This window comes from Podarcis bocagei (genome assembly GCF_964188305.1).
Source record: "Podarcis bocagei genome assembly, chromosome: 17".
Lineage (NCBI taxonomy): Eukaryota > Metazoa > Chordata > Lepidosauria > Squamata > Lacertidae > Podarcis > Podarcis bocagei.
The window spans coordinates 5910158-5935131 of record NC_138143.1 but is presented as its reverse complement, the minus strand read 5'-3'; the positions used below and the strand labels follow the sequence as shown (position 1 = coordinate 5935131).

Below are 24974 nucleotides of genomic sequence, written 5' to 3'. Positions count from 1 at the left end.
CAATGTCCGGGTAGAACGATGGGGGTGGAGACGCTCCTTCAGGTATACTGGACCGAGGCCGTTTAGGGCTTTAAAGGTCAGCACCAACACTTTGAATTGTGCTCGGAAACGTACTGGGAGCCAATGTAGGTCTTTCAAGACTGGTGTTATGTGGTCTCGGCGGCCACTCCCAGTCACCAGTCTAGCTGCCGCATTCTGGATTAATTGCAGTTTCCGAGTCACCTTCAAAGGTAGCCCCACATAGAGCGCATTGCAATAGTCCAAAATGCTTGGCTACTCTTTTGTGGACCCATATAGAAACACAGCGGGGAGGAGGGCAAGTAGGTGGGCAAGTAGTGGTCAGGATTCTCCGCCCCCCTCTCTGCACAACCTTCAGTGATTTCTCCATACATGTGAACAGCTGTAACAAGATGTCTGCTTCTCTCAGGGTGGGGTGGGGGAAAATGCTCAGCTACATATCTCCCTCCACGGAAGGCTGAGCAAAAGATATCTTGCGCTGGTGGATCCAAATAGCAAGAGATAAGAGCATAAAAGATACAGGAACTTGCATTGCTGACTTCCTACCGTCTCACATTCTCTTTTCTCCCTGCACAAGCCCAGGCCCCAAATTCACCCCATAGATTGGGATGAGATCTAGGAGTTTGGGCTTCCAGGCTTGTCACCAACCCACTAAATACAGCTCCCCCTCCAACCCTTGATACAATCTCCAGAATTTTTGGCCCTCTAATTCTCCCGCTCCACACACTTGAACTTATCCCTTGAATTGTTTCCAAACGAAGGGTGTTGGTTTTATTTGGTCTGCATATGAGTTTTTGTGTATTTCCTCCAATTCCCTCTCCCTCTTCTTCATCCTCCTTGCCGGTCGCCTTTGGAGGAGGCGGAGACATCACTTGGGTGGTTGCTGCTGACTTTTTTTTTGGTCATCGGTCCCCTCCCTGTTGCGTTCAGTCTCTCTCTCTCTCTCTGTCCCACCAGTACAGCCTAGGACATCGTAGGAGGACTTGGTTGAGGCAGATCAACCGGCTGAAGTGGTGACACTTTCTCCAGTGTCAACCCAGCCCCTTCCCCACGTTTTCTAGGCTCCGTGGACCAAGACGCGTTCAAAAATTCGCCAAGGTTTTTGCTCTGCACCAGGTCAGTTTGATTCAATGCATGCCCAAAATCCAGTTGTTTGAAGGACAGTTGTTGATTTCTCTTTGAGTAATGGACAAAAGCGAGGAATTGTTAAGAATAGTAATGGATATGGCTAGAGGAATGGGGTAGACAGAAAAGTAGGATTGCAACACGGGTGGATAGGGCAAAGTGCTGAAGATGAGACGTGTTTGGCCTCAAAAATTTATCCTCTGCTTTGGGTGCCCTTCACTGCTACTGTATTGTTGGGGCTGAGAGAAGTGCACTCTGTACATGGGTAGAGGCATCCTAATCATCGTTATTATTTTGCACGGTCTATGTCTGAGCTTTGGGACTGAAAAGAGCTTCAAAGGCTAAGCCCTGATGTTGGCTGCCTTGGCACAATGAACATTTCCAAGCATGGGTCGGCTAGAGACAAGGCAAACTTTCCCCTCTTCAAATGAAAAGGGTGTTGGAAAACTGGCAGTGCATGGCCAAAGTGCAGTGAGTTCGAGAACGCTAGACGCAAAGCAATCACACAGCGGACCGAGGTATAAATTGTCGGGAATGTATATGGTTGACTTGATTTTTTAAAGTTACATCTAGATGTGATTATCACTCCACAGATTAAAAGGGAGTAGTGGTATCCTAACAGATTGTGATAACTGAGACGAGGGAGTAAACAGATTAATAGATGAGCTAACCTCCAATCTTTGTCAATTTCTAAGTCTGATTCGATGGTGAGTCAGGGCTTTGAACATGGAGAGTGAATTCAAGAAAATAATCCTTGTAGATCCTTTGGGAAAGAGTTAAGGCCACAATCCTATAAACACATACTTATTGGTGCCTAGGTCTCACTAGATCGCAGGGGACATGTTTCTGACTCAAACAGGCATAGGCTCGGGCAAAATGTGCTAGGTTTTGAGTTCTACTATTTACAGTTGTGCTGGAAAGTTAAAATAACTGCACCAAAAACCCAGAGCAGATCTACAGTTCCTCGCACCAACTTCTAGTAGTGGAAATACAAACTCCCAAATTTCATTTTTTAAAAAAAGGCAGAGAATGAAGTGAATCAGGAGCACAGGAGCAGAAAAATGAGCATGAAAGCCGTGAGAGAAACACATTGGGATGACTGAGAAATGGCAGAGCAGACTTGTTGCAAGTGAGAAACACAAAGGCTGACAGAACCTGCCGAGGTCAGAAAGGTGCCTGCAAGAACACAATGGGGAAGGGGAAAATTGCCTGGACATGGCAGAGAAGGCAAATGGGAAGGTTGCTGTTTGTGTAAAGATGCTGAAAGGATCAGTGTTGTGCAAGGAAGGGAAGAGCGCAGGACTATTCTTAAGTGTACATAAAATTATTAAATAACAACCCCCTGCTTGGCAGGGGGTTGGACTCGATGGCCCTTGTGGTCTCTTCCAACTCTATGATTCTATGAGGAGCATTATTGTTATCGCTTGTTATTATGGTATGTATTTTTTTTTTATTTTTTGTATTTTAATATTGTAAACCGCCCTGTAATATTTGGGTGAAGGACAATTTAGTAATTTTAATAATAATAATAATAATAATAATAATAATAATAATAATAATAATAATAATACAGTGGTACCTCGGGTTAAGTACTTAATTCGTTCTGGAGGTCCGTTCTTAAACTGAAACTGTTCTTAACCTGAAGCACCACTTTAGCTAATGGGGCCTCCTGCTGCCACCGTGCTGCCGGAGCATAATTTCTGTTCTCATCCTGAAGCAGAGTTCTTAACCCGAGGTAATATTTCTGGGTTAGCGGAGTCTGTAACCTGAAGCATCTGTAACCTGAAGCATCTGTAACCTGAGGTACCACTGTAATAAGTAGCATGGGGAGAGAACAGGGACAGCGCACTAGAAAAGCATTGTGCACTGTAGGCAAAACATGCCACCCAGAGTTCCAGACCAACGCCATGGGAGTTTCAGACAAGCACATCAACCAGTTTCTTCACAGAGAGACATGCTTTTCCACAAGGGAACCTTTGATCCTCTTTTGCCCTGTTTTGATGCTGCGCTTCGTGCAAGCAAATAACAATGGAGTTTTTGCATTCACTTTGGAGACCATTTTAAGCAAACAGTCTAGCAGCTGCAGTCCTATGTGCAGCGACTTGGGAGGAAGTCCCATTTGATGCAGTAGGTTTTACTTCCACAGAAATATACCCAGGACTGGGCTGTTCTTAAGCCACCCATGGCAAAAATGCCCCAAGAATTATACGTGAGAAGGAAGCCGGTCAATGTCGTGGAAGGAAGTCGGTCCTTCGATGCGGGGGGACTGGGTTCGAAAAACCCTATCTCAAACAGAAGCAGTGACTCACTTTCTCATCTGTAAAATGGGAGTCACATCTCTATTCGAAACCAACTGACTTGTTGGTTCCAATTGAACTCCTGTTGGTTCCAATTGAACTCCTCCTCATGCAAGACAACGTTCTGAGGATTCCACCCTGAGAGTCATGATTGGGAAAGACAATTAATAACATTTAATATTAATTTATTTATTTCATTGGAACTAGGATCATCTCTACAATATATCTGTTAAGTCTTTAAAGTGCCACAAGACTCTTGTGCTTTTAGCATTAATGTTGCACATCAGAGCACCCAAACTGCTTCATGTGCATTATCTCAGTCATCCTTAGAACAACCCTGTAAGGTAAGCCAGTAATATTATCCCCACGTTGCAGACGGTGGTGGGGAAACTGAGACTGAGAGAGTGTCGCGTGCTTAAGGACCCCAAGGCTGCATATACACCGTGCAACCCCAAAGAATCCTGGGAACTGTAGTTCTCTGAGGGGTAAACTGCAGTCCTGAGAATTCTTTGTATGTGTGGTGTGCATTCTGAACTGGGGACTTCCCAGCTCACACTCTTGTTCCCACACTGCACCAAACATGGAAATATTGACACACACACACACACACACACACACACACACACACACACACACTTAAGCTTTAGAGATGGACATAACTCTGTACAGAATGATTCAAAACTAAGGATCAACCCACATGAAACTGGTGGCTACAGAAAAAGAGTGGGTGAAAAACCCCTGCATGAGGAAAGGATAGTAGGATGACCTTGTACTGGGAAACTCATCAGGTAGAAAGAAAATGGATGGTTGGATAAACAGAGAGGACAGGTAAACAGGAATGGAATATAGTGAAAGGATGGGACACATGTTAATTTCTTTTGCTCTCCATATAGCCACCTTCCCATTAACATCTGATCCCAGAGACTAATGCATTTGCCTCTAATTTTTTGTCCTGGTAAGGATCCAAATGGAACGGTGGCAGGAAAATGGGAGTTCAAGAAATGGAAGTGGGATGGGTTTTCTATTCTTGTCTCCTGGCTTCTTAAGACTTCTCAGTCCCACTTTTCCATTTGGGATCTATGGAGTTGGGGCAGGAGCAGAGGACCTGAGAGGATGGACTAGAAAGAGCAAAGCTAGGAAGTCCTCCTGGTTTACCTTCTGCCTAGGCTCTCGGACACCTGGGTTCTTTGGAAGGTCCCATGTTCTTGTGAAGTTTCTGACGGGGGAAGCTTTAGGCTGAAATGCAAGCTTGTATCTCTGTGGGAGCAGCATCTGAACGGTTTCAGGCTGGATTAAAACTGCTGCCTGTGATTCAATAGTGTCCCGATAACAAATACCCCACAGATAATTATCTGAAGCCGGTGAAGCTGGTGATAAGTTTCTGGAAGCATCTCTCATGCCCAGCTCGGTAACAGTGTGCAGAGTGCAGTTACTAAATGGCTATGGGCACAACTGTAATTTTGGTTGAAATGAAAATATTCAAAAGGAAATTTCATTCCTGCTGATAAGGACTGGTGTAGCCCAGAGATAAGGTGATGCCTTTGATGCGTGTGGCATAGATGTTTGTGGCAGTGTTGCTTTGATGTTTACAGTGGTAGCTCGGGTTAAGAACTTAAGTCGTTCCGGAGGTCCGTTCTTAACCTGAAACTGTTCTTAACCTGAGGTACCACTTTAGCTATTGGGGACTCCCGCTGCCGCCGTGCTGCGATTTCTGTTCTCATCCTGAAGCAAAGTTCTTAACCTGAAGTACTATTTCTGGGTTAGTGGAGTCTGTAACCTGAAGCGTCTGTAACCTGAGGTACCACTATATATGTATTTGTGTGTTTCTGCGTGCACGTGGGGACACACACACACACACTTATATAAAGCCTAGGACATAAGTTGTTTGGGGCTGTGCTGTATGGCATATTTCACATTTTCAGAGATGAATACAGCACAGGCTCTATTTTAACATCCCTATTTTCAAAAGAAGTTTCACTAGTTGAGTTCTTCCCCCCCCCCCAGATTATTACAGTGATACCTCGGGTTACTGACACTTCAGGTTACAGACGCTTCAGGTTACAGACTCCGCTAACCCAGAAATAGTACCTCGGGTTAAGAACTTTGCTTCAGGATGAGAACAGAAATCGCGCAGCAGCAGCATGGCGGCAGCAGGAAGCCCCATTAGCTAAAGTGGTGCTTCAGGTTAAGAACAGTTTCAGGTTAAGAACGGACCTCCAGAACGAATTAAGTTCTTAACCCGAGGTACCACTGTACACACTGTTGAAGTCTCTCATTGACCTGCTATAGATACTGCATTTATTTACCCTGCCATAGTCTGCCCTCCACTGGTTGAAAATCCAACAAAGCATGTTCCTTATTGACTTAAGGACCTTCTATAGTATTTAAATTCAGAATTCTGTCCCTTTGATTAGAGATGTCCCGGGGGGGGGGGACATGCTTCTTCTACAATATGTTATCAAGAGCAGCAGCTGCAGTGTATGAAATGATAGAGAGTTGTGCCCTGCATGGTGTCTTCATGTTCATGTTTATACACATATGAAGGTGCACAAGAGGCAAGGTGTGTTGTCCACCTCCAGTCAGAGATTTAATTGCTGGAGATCCCAGGAAGGGAGCTGAACCCTGATGACTGATTCTAGCTGCTTGCACTGACAAATTTCCTGAAATGCAAAATTTAGAAAAGCAACTTACCTGGAACAGATAGCAGAAATTAGTCATTATCCCTGGTAAATAAAAACATAGGAAGCTGCCTTATACTCAGATCACTGACCCAGCTAGTACTGGCCAGGGTTTCAGACAAGGAACAATCCCAGCCCTAGCAGAAGAGGCTAAGGATTGAACCTGAGACCTTCTGTATCAAAGGAGATGCTCTACCACTGATCTGTGGCCCTTCCCCAGTAAGAATCACATAAACGACGGGTGCGTATATTTCGGACCCTTTGGACTTGTGATTTGCTAAGCTGAAGACAGCACAGCCTCTGTGGCCTGCCATCTGCTTGACATTGACCTGGGCTTTTGAAATCCAAGGTGGGAGGCAGGAAAACAAGATTTACTAAGCCCCTGGAAGGCCATCTCACACATGGTTGGTGCAGATTGCATTCTGCTAGTGGGTGACAAGTTGCGAAGGCCTGTTACACATTTTGGGGAGTAACGATGGATTCTAGGGCCCCATCTGCACCATACATTTCAAGCAGTATCACAAGACATGTGTGACTCCAGCATTGTGACCCTCTAGAACAGGGGTCTGCAACCCGCGGCTCCGGAGCCGCATGTGGCTCTTTTACACCTTTGCCGCGGCTCCGGGGTGGATACTAGCGAGGGGAGGAGGTGCATTGTGCGCCCCGACACTCCCCACTGTTGCGGGCGCTGTACTGGCTGTGACGTCGCATGGGGGCGGTGCGTGCGTTAGTCATGCACCGTCCCGACGTCACCTTCCCGCCCGCTACATTGTAAGGGGCATGTACGCTGGTCACTGCATTGAAAGGGGGCATGTACGCTGGTCACTGTTTTGAAGGGGAGTGAAGAACACACACACACAAAAAGGTAACTTGTTAATTTAATGTTTATTTCTATGAGGAGGAGTAATTCTGAGGGGTCAAACAAAGAAATAATAAAAAAGTGACAAAAAAGTTATTTTTATAATGACGAGTTTTGCGGCTCCCAGTTTTTTTTCCCCCAGAAATGGGTCCAAGTGGTTCTTTTTGTCTTAAAGGTTGCAGACCCCTGCTCTAGAATAACAAAGGGGACCACCACGGCTGTTACAGCTATGGTGGAATCTCCCTGCTCAGTACTGTGGGGAAAGGCTTTGCCCTTGTAGTTCTCAACAGATTGAAGTCACTCACTGACAGGGTCTATCCTGAGTCACAATGCAGCTTTAGAGCTCAGAGGTCTACAACAGACATGCTTTTCCCACTGCGCCAGCTGCAGGAGAATTGCCGAGAGCAGGAGATGCCCCTTGTGCATGGCCTTTGTCAGGTCGTTGACCTCATCAGCTGAAAATGACTCTGCTCAACAAGATAGAAAGCTCACCTAAGCTCCGTGAGATGATTGTGTCCTTCCATGAGAACATGTGCGACTGTCCAGTATGATGGCTCAATCCTCAGCAGGATCCACAAGGACATGCTCTACAGGGAGCTGGCTTCAGGCACCAGGTCCGTTGGCAGACCAGCTCTGCATTACAAAGATGTCTGCAAATGTGACATGAAGGCTGCCAACATCAAGCACACAGTGTGGGAATCCCTGATAGATGACTGCAGCTCATAGAATCATAGAGTTGGAAGAGACCACAAGGGCGATCGAGTCCAACCCCCTGCCAAGCAGGAAACACCATCAGAGCACTCCTGACATATGGTTGTCAAGCCTCTGCTTAAAGACCTCCAAAGTAGGAGACTCCACCACACTCCTTGGCAGCAAATTCCACTGTCGAACAGCTCTTACTGTCAGGAAGTTCTTCCTAATGTTTAGGTGGAATCTTCTTTCTTGTAGTTTGGACCCATTGCTCCGTGTCCGCTTCTCTGGAGCAGCAGAAAACTACCTTTCTCCCTCCTCTATGTGACATCCTTTTATATATTTGAACATGGCTATCATATCACCCCTTAACCTCCTCTTCTCCAGGCTAAACATGCCCAGCTCCCATAGCCGTTCCTCATAAGGCATCGTTTCCAGGCCTTTGACCATTTTGGTTGCCCTCCTCTGGACACGTTCCAGTTTGTCAGTGTCCTTCTTGAACTGTGGTGCCCAGAACTGGACACAATACTCCAGGTGAGGTCTGACCAGAGCAGAATACAGTGGCACTATTACTTCCCTTGATCTAGATGCTATACTCCTATTGATGCAGCCCAGAATTGCATTGGCTTTTTTAGCTGCCGCGTCACACTGTTGGCTCATGTCAAGTTTGTGGTCAACCAAGACTCCTAGATCCTTTGCACATGTACTGCTCTCAAGCCAGGTGTCACCCATCTTGTATTTGTGCCTCTCATTTGCACAGCCAGACAGAGACAGACTGTCTGGCTGTGCATCCATAGCAGTGAGCAGAGAAGAAATGACCACCGGGAGGATAGCAGGGAGAAGAAACGCTGTGGTGTATCTGCAACAGCAAAACCAGATGCCTTCCTCTGCCCCAGCTGCAACAAAACATGTCTCTCCCATACTGGTCTCTACAGCCACAGCAGGCACTGTAACTCTCCAATGATTTGACTTTGGCCCTGATGGCCCACTCTCGAGATGGACAGATGCCAACATACCACTTTGAACAGCTGCTTTCAGAAGGGGCAACTGAGGGGAGGGTTACATGTGTTTGCACATATATGGTATAGGAATGTGAGCTGCAAAGTCTTGCATTCAAAAGTAGCCCCAGCCATGAACTCACTGACTAGCTATAGGCAGTTTCAGGCTTCCCAAATACAATATGGAGATAATGACCATGTTTGGTGGATGATCATATCTTGCCTTTGAAAGCTGAGATATGAGCGAGCCTTTCAGCCACACACAGAGCTCCTTCCATTCCTCTCTTTGTACAAGCAAGCAAAAAACAACGTTAAATCTTTTTGTTAACCATCACAGGAGTTGCCAATGTGATCTTCTCTGGATTTATTGGACTCCCAGCAGTCCCAGGCCAATGGAACTGTAGTCCAACTGTATCTGGAGAGTAATAATTTGGCAAACCTGGTTTGAACCAGGAAACCATGGTTAACAGCTTCAAAACAAGCCAAAGTATTAAATTGTGGTTTTGAATTGGCTTAACCTCTTGGCCTGTTTGGAAGCTGTTAATTATAGTTTCCTGATTCAGATGAAATGGGAAGCTATAACAAATTGAAGACTTCTTGGTTTCTGAGAATCAAAAACTTGTAGAGTTGGAAGGGTCTGCAAAGCCTGGTGCAAAAGACCCGGGATTTGGGGTTCTTAGAAATACCCCTGGCTCCCTCTCTGCTGCTGCTGTTTGAAGATGCAGATTTTTAGACAGACACGGATGTTAAGACATGCTGCCGAAGATGCTGCAAAGCTGTGAATTGAAACAATCTCTGTGTTGTTGTTTTTTTAATATAATCTTTATTATTTTAAATTACACACATATACAAAGAATTTACAACCTCATATTACAAAAAGAAAATTAAAGAAAAAAGCAATTAAGAAAGAAAAAAGAAGAAAATACAAAAGAAGAAAAAAAGAAAAAGCAGATTTACATACATAGAAAAGCATAATCTTCCTTGTTAACACTTAAATGAACACATAAATAAAAAGACTTCTGACAAAACAAGTCTTCCGATCATTCTCGTTGTACTATTTATACTGTTTTTATCTGGTTTTGAAGTTTGTTTTCCACTGTACTGCCTTGCTGTCATTTTGCTGCTCGCTTTAATATGATTTGTAAGCCACCTTGAGCTCCCTTGGCCCAGGACAGGGGCTGCAGAGCAGGCACAGAGCTGCAAAAAAGCACAGCAAATACCCACATATACAAATGTGTATCTGAATTCCGCAGCCCAGCCGATGACTCAGAATCTGGTCCCCCATTCCCCTCCCACAGAACAGAATCGAGGAGGTCCTTTAAAGGCCCCAGAGGTGCAAAGGGGGAGGAAATGAATCAGAGGACAACAGCGCCACTAGTCCCACGTTCAGAGGAAGCTGGCATGCGTACAAGGTTGATTTCAAAAGGCTTCCTTTGGTACCCCATGACTGAACACACTGCAAAGATCGGGCGATAAGGCCTGGCACCGGATCCAACTGCCATTCACAGGGCAGAGGAACAGGGTCCTAGAAAGATGTAGCTGAGGATGCGGAGTTTTCTGCAGGAAGTCCCAAAAGAACCTGGCAGGCAAGGAACTGCAAGCTCTGCTGGAAGGGTGCTTGTGAATGGCAGGTTAACGCGATGGGGTCTTGCTCGGTTCTACTTCCAGCAGATCTGAAAGCAGGTGGTCTCCCTTGGGGCAGTGGAGGCTGGTCCACTAGGGCACATGGGGCACTGCCCCATCCCCCTTAGTCTTTCCTCAATCACCTGCCAGTGTGGTGTAGTGGTTAAGAGTGGTAGACTCGTAATCTGGTGAACCGGGTTCGCTTCCCCGCTCCTCCACCTGCAGCTGCTGGGTGACCTTGGGCCAGTCACACTTCTCTGAAGTCTCTCAGCCCCACGCACCTCACAGAGTCTTTGTTGTGGGGGAGGAAGGGAAAGGAGAATATTAGCAGCTTTGAGACTCCTTAGGGTAGTGATAAAACAGGATATCAAATCCAAACTCCTCCTCCTCCTCTTCTTCTTTCTTACAACTAGACTCTGCCTGCTAACTACCTCTTCTTTAAGGCTTATCAACACTTAACTTTTGCCCTGTGCTATCTGGGCACAAGTCCACACTTGAAAGCTCCATGTCCAAGCGCCCTGTTTTTGCCCGCAAGCCTTGCCCATGAAAACCGGCTCTTTAAAGCTGAAGTGCAACAAAAGGCAATTCTGGTTATGCATGGGCTGCTGTTTGCTCTGGTTCAGCCCCCAATTTGGCGTCCTGATTTGAATCCCTACTACCAAAGCTGAAACTAGCCAGAGTGTAAGAGAGAAATAGGACACGGGTGACGTTGTGGGTTAAACCACACAGCCTAGGACTTGCCGATCAGAAGGTCAGCGGTTCGAATCCCCGCGACGGGGTGAGCTCCCGTTGCTCGGTCCCTGCTCCTGCCAACCTAGCAGTTCAAAAGCACGTCAAAGTGCAAGTAGATAAATAGGTACCACTCCGGTGGGAAGGTAAACGGCGTTTCCGTGCGCTGCTCTGGTTCGCCAGAAGCGGCTTAGTCATGCCGGCCACATGACCTGGAAGCTGTACGCCGGCTCCCTTGGCCAATAAAGCGAGATGAGCACCGCAACCCCAGAGTCGGCCACAACTGGACCTAATGGTCAGAGGTCCCTTTTAAGAGAGAAATACAAGCACAATACAGACATCTGTGTTTCCCCCAAAGGAGTCTCAGGTGATAAACATTGCTTCTCTTTTCCCAGCCCTCCCCTATTTTAGCCTCACAATTTTAGCTCTGGGAAGCCCAAGAGAGTCCTGCCCCTGCCACCCCCCAAAACATGAGCTTTGTGGCTGCCTGGGGTTTTGAACCTAGGTCTTCCCTGTCCTTGTCCAGCCTTTGCTTGACACGCTCGATATATTACACACTGCAAGCAAACTCTAATAACCCACACACTTCTTTTTTTCTGGAGCCTCATTAGACCTGGAAGCTGATATTGATAAGGAAAGGAAAGATGTCGCTTCTGAGAAAGAGAGACTGGTTCGAGAAAGAGATAAGAGGAAGGGAGGGTGAATTGCAGAGTCACTAGGAAAGGGGTTCCTCCAACAGGCCCTGGACTTCTCTGCCCTCCTTGGGCAAAGGAGGCAAATCCAGAAAGGCGTTGCAAGCACTGCTCTCACCTGGGTTCTCATTAAATCCAACTCCCATCTAACCACAAGGCCCCGGTTGCTCTCCACTGCCAACAGCCTTAGGAAGAGCCAAACCTGCACTACATTTATCATGCAATTCTTTTTGTTTATCCCGTGGGAATCTGTTGCTGTGCCCCAATGTATCTTTGCCATGCTGTTTTAAGGGTAGGGATCAAAATGGGGGCAATGCGTTCCCATTTTAACACTGTAGAGCGCTAAAGGATGGGCTGCAAAAACCAAGACGTTCGCCACCTCCCCACCAATCCATCCCAAACATCTTTTGGATAGAGTTGCAAATATCTGGTGGAGGCCCAGATATTTCTACACCCAGGGCTGACCATAGTGTAGGATGCCATCTCACATCTTTTTAGGTGGACACAGTTGGCCTACCTTCCCACTTTCTCTGTTGATATTTTCACCCCCTCCCATTGCGAGAATCTCCTGATCTGATGTTTTGAGAAAGGAGGGGGCAGAAACTGCTCTTCTCCTCTTCCACTCCTGCCTGACTGCCTGACTCTGTGTGTGGAGAGAGTCTTATCTATGTAGTGACTAGATGGCTGAGTGGGAGCTGCAACACTCATGCAAGCCGGTAGTTCGTTAGTTTGTAGTAGCTATTGGAAATAAAAGAAGTTATGCTTCACAGCAAATTCCGCGTTATTTATACTCTGCTGAGTCTGGTGCTCACAATGCGCAGTTGTGAGTCCAGGGCACTGAGAGCTGCTTTCCAGGACTGGAAGGTCTCTGAAAGTGCTCCAGTCGCCTAGCCCAGTCGGGGCAGAGCCAGTTATTGAGCCCAGTCACTGCACATTGGTTGAAAGGCGTACTGACACTTTCCTCTCGTTCACACTCTGAAATCATTCCACTTTCTATCACCACCCCATTTTGGGCACTGCATAATCACAGAATCATAGAATCTTGGAGTTGGAAGGGACCCCCCAAGGTCATCTAGTCCAACCCCCTGCAATTCAGGAATCTCTGCTAAAGCATCCCTGACAGATGACCATCCAACCTCTCCAAGGAAGGAGAGTCCACCATCTCCCGAGGGAGGCTGTTCCACTGCTGAACAGCTCTTTCCATCAGAAAGTTCTTATTGTTTAGTCAGAATCTCCTTTCTTGCAACTTGAAGCCACTGGTTCGAGTCCTACCCTCAAGATCAGGAGAAAACAAGCATGCTCCCTCCTCCATGTGATACAGCTGAAAAAACCTTTATTATTATTTTTAACCTCTCTTGCAAGCCTGAGCTCATTCTGAGCTTTAGCCAGCCTGACTTTCCCCCTGCAACTGTTGGCTACTCATGTATACTCCTCCTTTGCAATTTCCCCTTTCTTCCTTTTCTTATACATGCCCTTCTTAATTCTCAGCTCGTCTGTAAGCTCTTTATGCAGTCACACCGGTTTCCTTTTATTTTTCAGTTCCAATGTGGTTTAAGGATAGGCTGCCGGGTGGAGAACTGAACACGCAGAGGCACACATTTACAGATGTGATTCTAGACTCTGAAACCTAGAGCTGGTTAGAAATGCTTGGTTTGTAGCCAATGTTGGTCCTATTTTGTAAAGACCCATTGGAAATAATGGACATGACTAACTTTGGTCCATTCATTTCAATGAGTCTAACTCTGAGTGTAACTTAGTTGATAGAAACCCTTGTGTGTAACTGCAGGCTGTGTTGTGCTTTGCAAAAGACAGTCCCCTCTTTGAAGTCAAAGTTTGATTTAAGGATAAGGGAGAACAGCAGAGGCCTTGACATTGTCCATCAGCAGTTAGTAGCGCCTGGTCAGCAGACGGAGCAGGCAGCAAAAGCTACCTGTTGTCTTCACCACAATGTTGATATGTATTCTATTTCTATTACAGTAATTATTTCTACATTTCTGTGAACATATGAACTAGCATATTACAATGTTGTGCGAATTGGAAGCCCCTTTTGATTCTTTTTTCTTTTTTGTGATGCAGATCCTCCTTTTTGGCAATACAGAACTGGCCAAAAAGAAGTGCCAGTAGCACAGCTTGTTATCGTTGCTTCTGCAAGCGGCAGTAAGAGCACCTCCTTAGGTAGCCTGACCACCGTTTTGCACACCCCATAATGCCCCAGGCCTCGCATCGTTCTGGGACACTGTGGGAGGGAGGAAATGGTGGTTGATTCTCTCTCTCTCTCTCCCTCTCTCCCTGTGCGTGTGGAGATAGTCAGATAACATTTCTGCAGAATTGTCTTCTTTTTTCTGGGATGGAATTTTCTCAGAAAAATGTCTTCTGAGAAATTTTGGCACCGCTTTAGTTGAAAGGGGGCAGGTGAGCAAAGCAGCATTAATATTATATTTTATTTGCTATTATTATTACTCATACTCTCTCATCCTTTGTGTGCAGTCTGGATACTGCACTATGGACTTTGAAGTGGGATTTTCAGGTCACCTCCACAAAGACTAAAATGCAATACGGGGCAAACGTCAAACTGATCTTGGTCTGAAGTAGCTTGGTTGCCAGCAATAGAGCTGCTAGGTATCTAAGAACTGGCATGCTCAGGAATTGGCTGCCACGTCTACTACCAAGAACAGCTGCCAAAGGAAGAAGAAGAAGAAGAGTTGATATCCCGCTTTATCACTACCCTAAGGAGTCTCAAAGCGGCTAACATTCTCCTTTCCCTTCCTCCCCCACAACAAACACTCTGTGAGGTGAGTGGGGCTGAGAGACTTCAGAGAAGTGTGACTGGCCAAAGGTCACCCAGCAGCTGCAGGTGGAGGAGTGGAGGAGTGGAGACACAAACCCGGTTCCCCAGATTGCAAGACTACCGCTCTTAACCACTACACCACACTGGCTCTCATAAGAGGAACATAAATGTATTTATTACTGGATAAATAGTGTTGCAAAAGCCCAGTGCCTGCCTCTCTCTCTGCCAAGCGATGGCAAGAGCACATGGGATTACAGGCACACACACAGGGTCTGTGTCCCTTTGGTGAACAGGTAGAAGACACGGTGGAAACTGTCGTGCTTTAGGAAATATGGTTTATTCACCTATTTACACCTTCAGTCATCCAGAGGGCAACACATTGGTGACCTCTGCTGCAGAGTGTTCTGGAAGTAAAGGGGAACCAAGATAAAACTCATGAATGCTGGTTCTAATCACTAGGCCCCAACAATGTACTAGATCTCATTCACTTCTCAGTCAGGAATCTGGACTCTCCTTGTCTCATGTGCCATGCTTAAAAAAAAAAAAAATCATTGCAGGTTTTATCAGCTGCAGAGGAAGATTAAGAACGGACAATGGATTATTCTACTGTGGGGAATGAAGATTCTGCCCCCCAGTATTTTGAACATCCCCATTTGCAAGTGAATGATGATGCAGACCTATTCTTTCCTGCTTCAGAGGGGGTTGATGCTGGTGCCATGCCCACCTACTTCTCTCGTATGTCTGAATCCTACAGACACTCTCCAGGTAGGTATACAGTGGTTGCAAGAGGACATACCTTTAAACATACTAAGCAGCTGATCCCAATACCCTCCCCACCTCCCTCTGCCTGCAAGCTATTAGCCCTTGTAATTACCCTTTTGAATCATAGATGGATATGCTGCATTTGGCAAAGGCCCTCTGTGCACTCAGAGACTTTTACTATTACTTTGGAGGCAAAAGTAATGTGTTAGTGCATCTATGTAGCCGCCTCCTTCTCAGAATTTCTGGCTGATGGGCTTACAGTGATACCGTTGTGTTTTTACATTGCAAATATTAAAGTATATGTTGAACCTTCAATTTAAAAAAAAAACATCAACGTTGTGGGCTGCTTCTATTCAGGGTTCCTGACAGACTGTTATGCTCTTTCCCAAGATACTCTGTTCCATTACCTCCCCCAACCCCAGTTTTCCATACCCCCCACAAAAGGTTCTCAACCCCACCTAATTCAGTGGGACTTATTTCAGAGCAGTCATGGCTAAGATTGCAATCTCCGGCATTGTATGGCCATTCACAGTCCTCACTGTGGGAATGTGGATCCAGCCAGAGGGCTGTATCCTAAACTGGCCCATCTTTGAAAGGTCCACCCACCAGTCAATCACTTGATGTCATATTACATCATGTAGTTCAATTTTAAACTTGCAGCTGCAAAGGAAACCGCTTTGAGGTTTTTCCTTGCAGTCAAGGAAGGAAGGAATTTTATGAAATAAAAGTAAAGGAAGGAAGGAAAAACTGACTCCCAATTCTTCCTTTACAACCATGGCTGGCATTTGGGGGGGGGGGGGAATCAAGCCACGCCTGATTCATCCTTTTGAATTTGGTACCATGGCTTGACCAGTGCTGGATGTCATGTGACAGGTGGCCATGGACCAAATGAAGAGGCCAGGTTAGCCTAATTACACCCACAATTCCCAGCACCCTGAACAAACTACAGCTCACAGGCTTCTTGTGGGGGAACCCATCTCCTTTAAATGTATGGTGTGAACAGAGTCTGGGAGCTCTCCGTGGTGCTGCACCACCTGCCCTCCAGCCCGGCGGAGGCCTCCATGGGACCAGAACAGGACAAGAGGCTGCATGCTTCTGAATACTGGTGCGTGCGTGTGAGAGGAGCGAGGCTGTCCCTATACCCTGACTGCGGGCTTCTGGGAAGCATCTAACTGGCCACTGCTGGCAACAGGATACCGAATGAAGGATCCAGCAGAGCCTGCTTGGCCAACTCTAGTGTAGGCCCACTGCCCTGAACACCTGCACACCCTACTTAATGTTTCCTTTTGTTTCCTCTCCAACAGTGCGGCAGTTGTATCCCATCCTCAATGGTTTGCAGTGGGTGGATGGGCACCCTTACAGCACAGCAGCTTGGGTCTCCAGTTCTTCTGGAAAGCCCCACACTGGACTCCCAATCTACACCTCTGCCACGTCCTCATATCAGACCCTCCAAGCGCCTCCCTCGCCCAAGGACCTCAGCCCCGATGACAAGGGGAGTCCCAGATACCTGGAGATGTTGAAGACGGAGCGGATGAGCCCCACGCATGCTGAACTGCTGCCTTTAGGAACCCCGACTGGAGCAGCTTACGCAATGGGGCAGGACTTTGGATACTTCCCGCCATCTGGGAGTCCCCTGACAGCTGGGTATTCCCCTAAACTACGGGGGGCAACACAGCTCTCTCCTACTGGTGAGGATTTTTGCTGGGAACCATCACATGGGCTGCGGAGCAAAGCGGGAACGATGGGACACAATGGACTGCACCACTCCAGACCTCTTTCAAAAGCTCACCTGCCTGTAAAACAAAAACTGGTAAAATGGTGCAGACTGGAGAGGCAGATTGTGCGTTTTCAAATTTGTTAAAGTTTTGTACCAAAGTTAAAAATTTGCACCAAAATACTTTTTCATTTCAGTCCTAATGTGAATATTTAAATGCAGGTTGTTGTTGTTTATTTTTAAGAAAAACCTAAACATGCCAAATGTGTGGATCACTCAGATTACATTTCCCATTGGGAAGTTTGGCCATGATGTTGAAAGAGTTTATGTACTCTAGCCAGCGCAGCTGATCAGCACTTTTTTTGTGCTGCTTGGATGTCAGAGCTGACCAACCATGAAGCTGTTTACCAGAGGCAACCACAAGACATAGTCAGCGTAAAAAATGTGTTTAGGAGAAGCGATATCCACAGGCAAATCTATAAAATGCTAGAGTGCCTGTGGCTTAATCTTGGTCATGAACTGCCACCTCTGAGCTGCAAAGTTCTGCTCATTAAATGTAGAACATATTTCTTTCCCATATTATACTCTGCATATGCTTAGCGGCACAATAATTGACCTTACAGGTTCCAGATCTGGACTCTGGCATTGAAAACACGTTCTGGAGCTGACCTCTTAGGTTCTAGGATGAGCTTATAGGCCAAGACGGATCCATAATGGAGATTAAGCTCTAGAAGCATTTATTAGACAGGCAAAGATTGGCTTCCTTTACCCATTATGTAAAAATCATTGTTCTTGGCGTCTTTCTTGCGCCTTCTCTGTCTGGCCTTCTCCAGCCCAGCACTGCATCAGACATGCTGCTAGTAGCATCTCCTCAAAGTGAAGGGCCTCATGCCTGCCCCCCTCTGAGCTATTCTGCCACTTCCCCACCAACTGCTTGTCTCCATCTCTTTCCTCAGAGGCGCGAGAGTGCGTGAATTGCGGAGCCACAGCCACGCCACTGTGGCGAAGGGACGGCACTGGTCACTACCTCTGTAATGCCTGTGGGCTCTACCACAAGATGAATGGGCAGAACAGGCCTCTCATCCGGCCAAAGAAACGTCTGGTAATATATTTTTATGTTCAGGGCAACATTGAGGCTTGCAGAGGTACATTCTGGTGGGGGGGGGTGCATGGAAATCTGACTGACAGAGGTGGGCAGGAATGGGTAGGTAGGAGAATGGAGTGGCGTGGCTGGACTCCCTGCAACAGTTTGTTGCAGGTTCCATTTGTCACTGTATGTAACAATCTTCATCATATTCAACCATGCAGATTGTCAGCAAGCGAGCCGGCACCCAGTGCAGTAACTGCCAGACGACCACCACCACCCTCTGGCGCCGAAATGTGAACGGAGAACCCGTATGCAATGCCTGCGGTCTCTATTTCAAGCTGCACAATGTAAGCCAAGGCAGTAGGGCATTTGGTTGATGGAATAAGGGCATCTCAGTGTGATTGTGTCCAGAAAACTGGATCTGGAGTGTCTTGATAAACAGCCTGAGGATTATCTCATGAATGCTTGCTTGCTTCTCTCTCGCTCTCTCTCCCACACACACCCATTTAATGGATAAAAAGCATTACGCTGATTTTATGTTAGTTTATAGAAAGATAAAGCATTCCTCGTGCAATATGAACTTAATTTCACAAGCAGCCGTCTCAGGCCTACCTGGGTTCTAGATACAAGTACTAGGTCATCAGCATACAATAAAACTTAAGAGTTTTTGGTCGAGAATTGTGACAGGAGCAAACTGTAGGCCCTCCAGTTCTTTAACCATGTCATTAATATAAAAATTAAACAGGTAAGGCGCCAAAATGCATCCCTGTTTGACTCCAATAATGGTCTTAATTCTAGTGGTGAGATGGCCAGCCAGATCCACCTTTACTTGTATTGATGTGTCAGTATATAATGTTTTGATGAGAAATAATAGACGGAGGTCTATATTTCTCTTTTCCAATTTTTGCCACAATGCATGTCTTGGGATCGTATCGAAAGCTGACTTTAGATCGATAAAAGCAACATATAATAAGTGACTTAAGGACTGTTTTGGCCTAGTAGACCTGCCACACCAAATAAGTGTGCACAACTGTCTTCAAAATCTGCATTTCCCTAGAACTGAGAAAACCCATTTGTGTCATTAAAACACCTCCCCAAATGCTAACCTTTTCAGAATGCAGATGTTTAGTGTGCTGTGATAGCTGTCAAATTCTGTCTGCAAGCTGGTGGACAGGATAACAAGAAACGGTACGGCACTGTGGACAAGGCTGCACAAGCACTGAAACAGGAAGCCTGCTGTTCAAATCCTGGCACTGCCATAAATGTGCGCCATGGCCTCGAACGAGCCATCGTGACAAACTACACTTTATTACTTAAACCTGATGGCTTCTTCTTCTGAAGATGTTTTCAGAAGGGAACCTGCAGAGGCTTCCCCCTTTGCCCACCTGTTTTCGGCTGCCTGGACCACCTGTAGCTCCTAACGGCAATTTATATGGCCCAGACACTTCCTGAAGCTGCCTCGTCCACCTATTCCATCAGCATTCCTTCCTTCTCATTCTTGTCCTCCCTATTCTTTTGGGCGTTCTGAAGTGTTTTCGCCCTTGTTCTGTGTTGTTTCAGAATAAGCAGAAGGGTAAGGGCTTATGCACCTTTCTCTGCTCTTGCAAATGGCAATCTGTGGAAAGCCCAAATTGTTGTTTGCTCTAATAGAGAGTTAAAAAGCGGGCTTCTGTGGGGAAAGCTTGGGGCAGGGGAGAAAACGACACATGCTTGGACACGAAGCTTTTAAGTGCAGACGTGTCCCTGGAAAGAGCAGGACAAAAGTTACGTGTGGATAAGCCCTGAGTGTTTTATTTGATAAAAGGTACATAGTGTTGTGTCCAGTCATACCCAGAGCGGATCCATGTAAATGACTTGGCTAACTTAATGCCCCTTAATTTCAGTGGGTCTACTTTAAGTAAGACTTAGTTGGATACAACCCATGGATTTTAAAAGAACCTGTTCCCCCCTAGTTTGCCTGTTTCGGGGGAAATAAATCTGACCCCCCCCCCACCCCCAGATGTTTGAGAACAAATTGGTAGGCTTCTGCCATTCCCATGTTGCCTTGAGGAGGACTCAAATTAGGGTGACTTTATACTGCTCCAAAGGGAGCACCTTCAGTACCCTTTTCCCAGACCAAGGATGTGCCTCTGCCATCATCCTCAGACCCTCGGGGTGCCTACTCTGTAGCTTCTCCTGCAGAGCTGTCATGGCCAGGAAGCAGGATGAGGCAATTGCCTCAGGCTGTGGATCTGCCAGCTGCCACAGACATACATGCTCCGGCAGCATGCACCCCCCCATCTCTGTTTACTCCTCGGGCTGCTTCAGGCAGTGTGCGTATGTGAAGTGGCATTTTTAGCACACTAAAGTCAGGAAGGAATTGCTTTCATTTGCTTTCCAGAACAGTAATTGTATCGTTATGTTGCACTACAGCAAGCAAGCAAACAAAATAATAATAATTATTAATAATAATTTTATTATTTATACCCCACCCATCTGGCTGGGTTTCCCCAGCCACTCTGGGCGGCTGACAGTATATCTAAAAACATCAAGTGTTAAAAACCTCCCAATACAGGGCTGCCTTCAGATGTCTTCTAAAAGTTGTGTGATTCTTTATCTCCTTGACATCTGAAGGGAGGGTGTTCCACAGGGAGAGCACCACGACCAAGAAGGCCCTCTGCCTTGAGAAGTGATCCTGTCAAACCTGGTGGGGTTTACTTCTGAGTTAGTATGGCTCCATAGCCAGCCCTGCGGCTCTCTGCCCTCTATCTGAACCATGCACCTGCTCTGCAAACAGCTATTGCTCTGGCCTCTTCTTTACTCTATGATCTTTCTGCGATTCCTTCTGCTATTCGACCACTCTGCAGCACTGCTCTCACGGCTCATGGCTCCATCTTCTGCCTTCCAGGTGAATCGTCCCTTGGCAATGCGCAAGGATGGGATCCAGACCCGGAACCGCAAGGTCTCTTCAGCCAAGTCCAAAAAGCGCAAGGGGAATTCCGGGGAAGCTGCCATGTCCACCCCAACCCCCCTGGAGTTGATGCCAGCGCCTCTGATGGGGGAAGAAGCAGCTGCCCTCTATACTCTCAGCCCCATGATGTTGCCAGGACATTTGCTCCCTTTTGGACCCAATCCACACCTTCTAGGCTCTCCACCAGGCTTTCCTCCACAGGCTTCTCCTGCCCCACATGGCTCCCCTGGGGTTGTCTCTGCACTGGGGTAAAGAGCCCTACAACCACACAACAACCCACGGCATTCATGTACAGTGACTCTGGGACCAATAAGCAGGGAGGGCACATCTCTCTTGATAATTTTTTGGAGCACGTGTATTAACTGCTTGCAGCATGGGTGCCTTGGAAGGACAGGAGAAAAGAATAACAACGGGAGGGTGCTCGGATCCCGCAGCTCGTCATCAGAGAAGACATATATTATGGGGTAGTTCCCCCAAGCAGCGGATGAGGTGGTGATAAAGCAGTCGAGCTCTTTTCCAGGCTGAATGTGCCACTTCATACCGCAGGTGAGAAATGCTGAGGCCGAATGCTTCTCCATCGGGGAGCAGGTGGTGGGAACATTTGCTGTCCATGCAAGGGAACAGAGGATGCTGCCTCATACCGAGTCAAACCACTGGTCCATCTAGCATTTGCTACACTGACTGGCAGCAGCTTGCAAGGATTCCAGCCAGAGGTCTTTTCTGGAGGTTGAACCCAGGACCTTCCACATGCAGGGTATTTGTTACATTTGGGCCATGAAGAACCAACGGAAGGACAACCCTTCTCTCTGACATCCACTGTTTCCTATGCATGGAAGAAGATTTTTGTGCAGTCCCTCCACCTACTAAGCCATAGACGGAAGCGAGCTACTGATCCCTCCACCCATCTGTAAATTGCTGCTGTCCAACTATCTCCAACCACTTTCTCTTCCTTGCCTATTTGGCTAAGCATGCCCAGCTCATTTGCGTACATTACATACAGTACTCCAGGAGTATCTACACCTGCTTTTCTGCTCTCACAGCTATGTTTCCCCGTGGAATAATTCGGATGAGTGCTCTGCGTGCGGCCGGATGCATCCCCTGCAGCCTGGATTGCATGACAACAGCAAGTTCATAATGAGCACCTGTCCTCTGCACCTCCACCCCTGCCAGACTGGTGAATTGGCCCATCATAAGCAAAGCACATACTTTTGCACAGTGCCTCCCTTCTTGGCTTAGGGAAGAACGTGTACAAATGCAAAAAGAAACCCAGTTTTATGCTTGTGAGAAATAGTGCTTCCGCTCACCCTATTTGTCATGTATATGGTAAACGGGCCCTGCCTTTTTAAGTCAATCACCAGGCTTAAGTCAGTCACCCCATCCTGAATCCTCCCTATGTTCCTGTATATCTGCCTGCAATGCAAATGGCAATCCTAATAGTCACCCCCCCCCATTATGTATCTCAGCTCTCTCCCCCCCACTGCAAGCCAAGACACTGGCAAAAGTGTGGCTATCAGTGTGGCTATCAGTAGAGATTTGAGGAAAAGATGTTCCATGTACATCTCAGCTGCTCACTACTGCTTGCCTGTTGTGGGACACGGAGTTTTGTTTTGGGACTCCTTCGCCTTGGGGAACGCTGCACGCCACTCCCACCTGCAGTGTTGTTCAATCCAGGAAAAAAACACCTTTCCACTCATTTCTGCTGACTGTCTAAACCGACCTGTTAAAAATTAGTTGCTGGGCAGGGCAGTTTGTACATTTGTACCAGAGTGAAGCGACTTTTGTCCTGAACGATCTAATGAAAAAAGGGGGACCATCCATCAATGTCTTTCAATTTACAAAGCAAACATGTACACTCAGGATCTCTTTAACAGTTAAGGCACAACTAATCTGCTTTATTATGTACTCCATTCGTAACCCAAAGGGTCGGACCTGGAATTAATTCACCTCTGGCTGCCATTGGCTCTGACTTCACCTCCTGTTGGCCTCTCTGCCTTGTGCCCTACCACTCTCAGTGAGCGTCAGACCAGAGTCCACCTGGCTTATCATTCTTTTGAAAGGATTCCAACTATAAGCAGACGCTTATAGTTAGATAGCTAGGTGTGGACTAGGGATTCTGCGGCCCTCCAGATTTGGTTGGACTCCCAACTCCCACTGGCACTGCCCAGCATAGCCAATCGTCAGGGATTATGGGAGTCGGGGGCGGGGACGGACGGACATCCCTGCACTAGGCAGGCCACCCAAAGCCATCTGGTGATCTACAATTGGACTACCTTCCACCGACTCCTGTTCCATCCTGGTATCTCACCATTCACCCATCTTTTAATGCATGCAAGGAATTAATTTATCCGCACCTCAAAATCCATCCTGAAATGCACTGGCCCAAATCCACTTCCCTGTACATCTCCTAATCCTCCCTTTCCATGGGTATATTCATTCCCATCTCTAAAGCATCACAATAGGAGACAAAAAAAGAGGAGGGGATACATGCTGACCTTGAGCAGAGATAACGCACCCTGTCGACTCTTCACTGGCTTTGTAAATTTGCCACTGAGCTTCCATTGATGCCCTGCTCTTTGGGGGTTTAAATTTGTTTCAGAGGGGGAAATATATATACTAATTTGTATTAACAACAGAGGTGTGTGAGTGAGTTTTGTCTTCAGCAAGTTCCATCTATGGCATGGCTTGGGCTGCCTGGGAGGAGCTTCCACAGTAGAATGCCAGCTTCTTCAAGTGCCTTCAGTATTTTTTGTGCAAAATTAAATGGATCATGGAGACACATTATTCCTGTAAAAAGGAGTGGGGAAGGTCATGTTCAGCTACAATAGACCTGCTCTCCTGATTAAACATAGTCCACCAAGGAACATAGTTTATGCTGCACACCTGCCCTTCATTTAACAGCTTACAACAATAACAGACAAAACACCAAAATTGCAATAAAGCAGCCTTAAAACAAAAAAACTGGTCAAAATATGAAGCAGCAGTAATAAAAACTGACTCTAGAATCACACCATGGAAGTAATACAATTTAGGGGCAAAATATACATTACTTGTGCTGCAGCTACTTATAAGAAAACATACAAACCCCAAACCCCATTCTCCTCTGTAAGCCACTTTTGAATGAGGAAGATTAACATCAGTGAAGCGGTGGGAGGCTGCCCAGATTGTGCCTAGTTGTACTCACAAATGCCAGCGTCCCAGATCCCACTTTTCCCACAATTTCACCAACAAGGAAAGCTGTTGATTCTAGTATCAAAGCTAAAAATTTGATATCCTTCCAGGGAAAAACCACACAAGTTAAATGTGAGTTGTAGGCATTCAAAGTCTGAGTCCAGTAAAACCTTTAAAAGTAAGGGCCTTCCTGATGCCCCCTTTATTGTGCATCCATGATTATTTGTACACAGGATGCTGTTGGGGCAGTCATATATGACTCCTCTTTCAATACTATTGGCGCCTATAAAGGTTTTGGGGTGGTTAGACTGCTTCACTTCCAATCAGTGCATATCTTGTTACTTCCTGCTGAAATTTCTCATACTACAAACATGGGGGCGGGCGGTGTTGTGCCACTTTGGTTGTGCTACAGTCTGTCTGGCCAGTGATCCTGTGGCAGCCCTGGGGAAGCATTCTAGAACATCTAATGAAGCAGAATAAATCCATACTAATGCAATATTATTGTACTGATTACATTTTGCAGAATGCCGTCACAATGAAACACCAGTCTGGACCAACCCTGTTTTTTCCTAAAAGCACAACAAAACAATTTGTAAGCTATAGCCTACTTTTCCAGATGCCAGACACCTCAGCTGAACTTCCAAAGTTCCAAAGCGTTTTGGAGATTATTATAAATATTTACTTATGGCGCTATCATTGCACATGGATAACAGAAGACAGCAAGTCCCTGCCCCAAGGAGCTTACTTTCTAGTGCCTACATTTTAGCAGTGGGCAGAGGTAAGGGGAGAGGGAGGT

At 46.5% G+C, this 24974-nt stretch overlaps 1 protein-coding gene and 1 long non-coding RNA gene across 3 annotated transcripts; one reads left to right on the top strand and one right to left on the bottom strand.

The window, feature by feature from the left end:
* On the top strand, positions 1–23640 carry GATA1 (GATA binding protein 1). Its single transcript, XM_081175785.1, has 6 exons — positions 1–1134; positions 15055–15262; positions 16564–16947; positions 17930–18075; positions 18282–18407; positions 20948–23640. The coding sequence occupies exons 2-6, from the start codon at positions 15091–15093 to the stop codon at positions 21260–21262; spliced, it is 1143 nt and encodes a 380-aa protein (XP_081031911.1). The 5' UTR covers positions 1–1134; positions 15055–15090; the 3' UTR covers positions 21263–23640.
* Positions 7172–22118, bottom strand: LOC308576452. 2 transcript variants are annotated; one of them, XR_014003222.1, is made up of 4 exons: positions 22000–22118; positions 16767–17052; positions 8743–9862; positions 7172–7195 (listed from the first exon to the last, which is right to left on the bottom strand). It is a non-coding gene; the product is annotated as an uncharacterized lncRNA (long non-coding RNA). The 2 variants fall into 2 exon arrangements; XR_014003223.1 differs by lacking the exon at positions 7172–7195 and having other exon boundaries at positions 8482–9862.
* Positions 23641–24974: the final 1334 nt, after the last annotated feature.

Coding starts and splice junctions, on each gene's coding strand:
- GATA1 (XM_081175785.1), top strand. CDS start 15,091: ATGGATTATTCTACTGTGGGGAATGAAGATTCTGCCCCCCAGTATTTT. Junction 16,948..17,929: donor AACACAGCTCTCTCCTACTG/GTGAGGATTTTT, acceptor CTCTTTCCTCAG/AGGCGCGAGAGTGCGTGAAT. Junction 18,408..20,947: donor TCTATTTCAAGCTGCACAAT/GTAAGCCAAGGC, acceptor TCTGCCTTCCAG/GTGAATCGTCCCTTGGCAAT.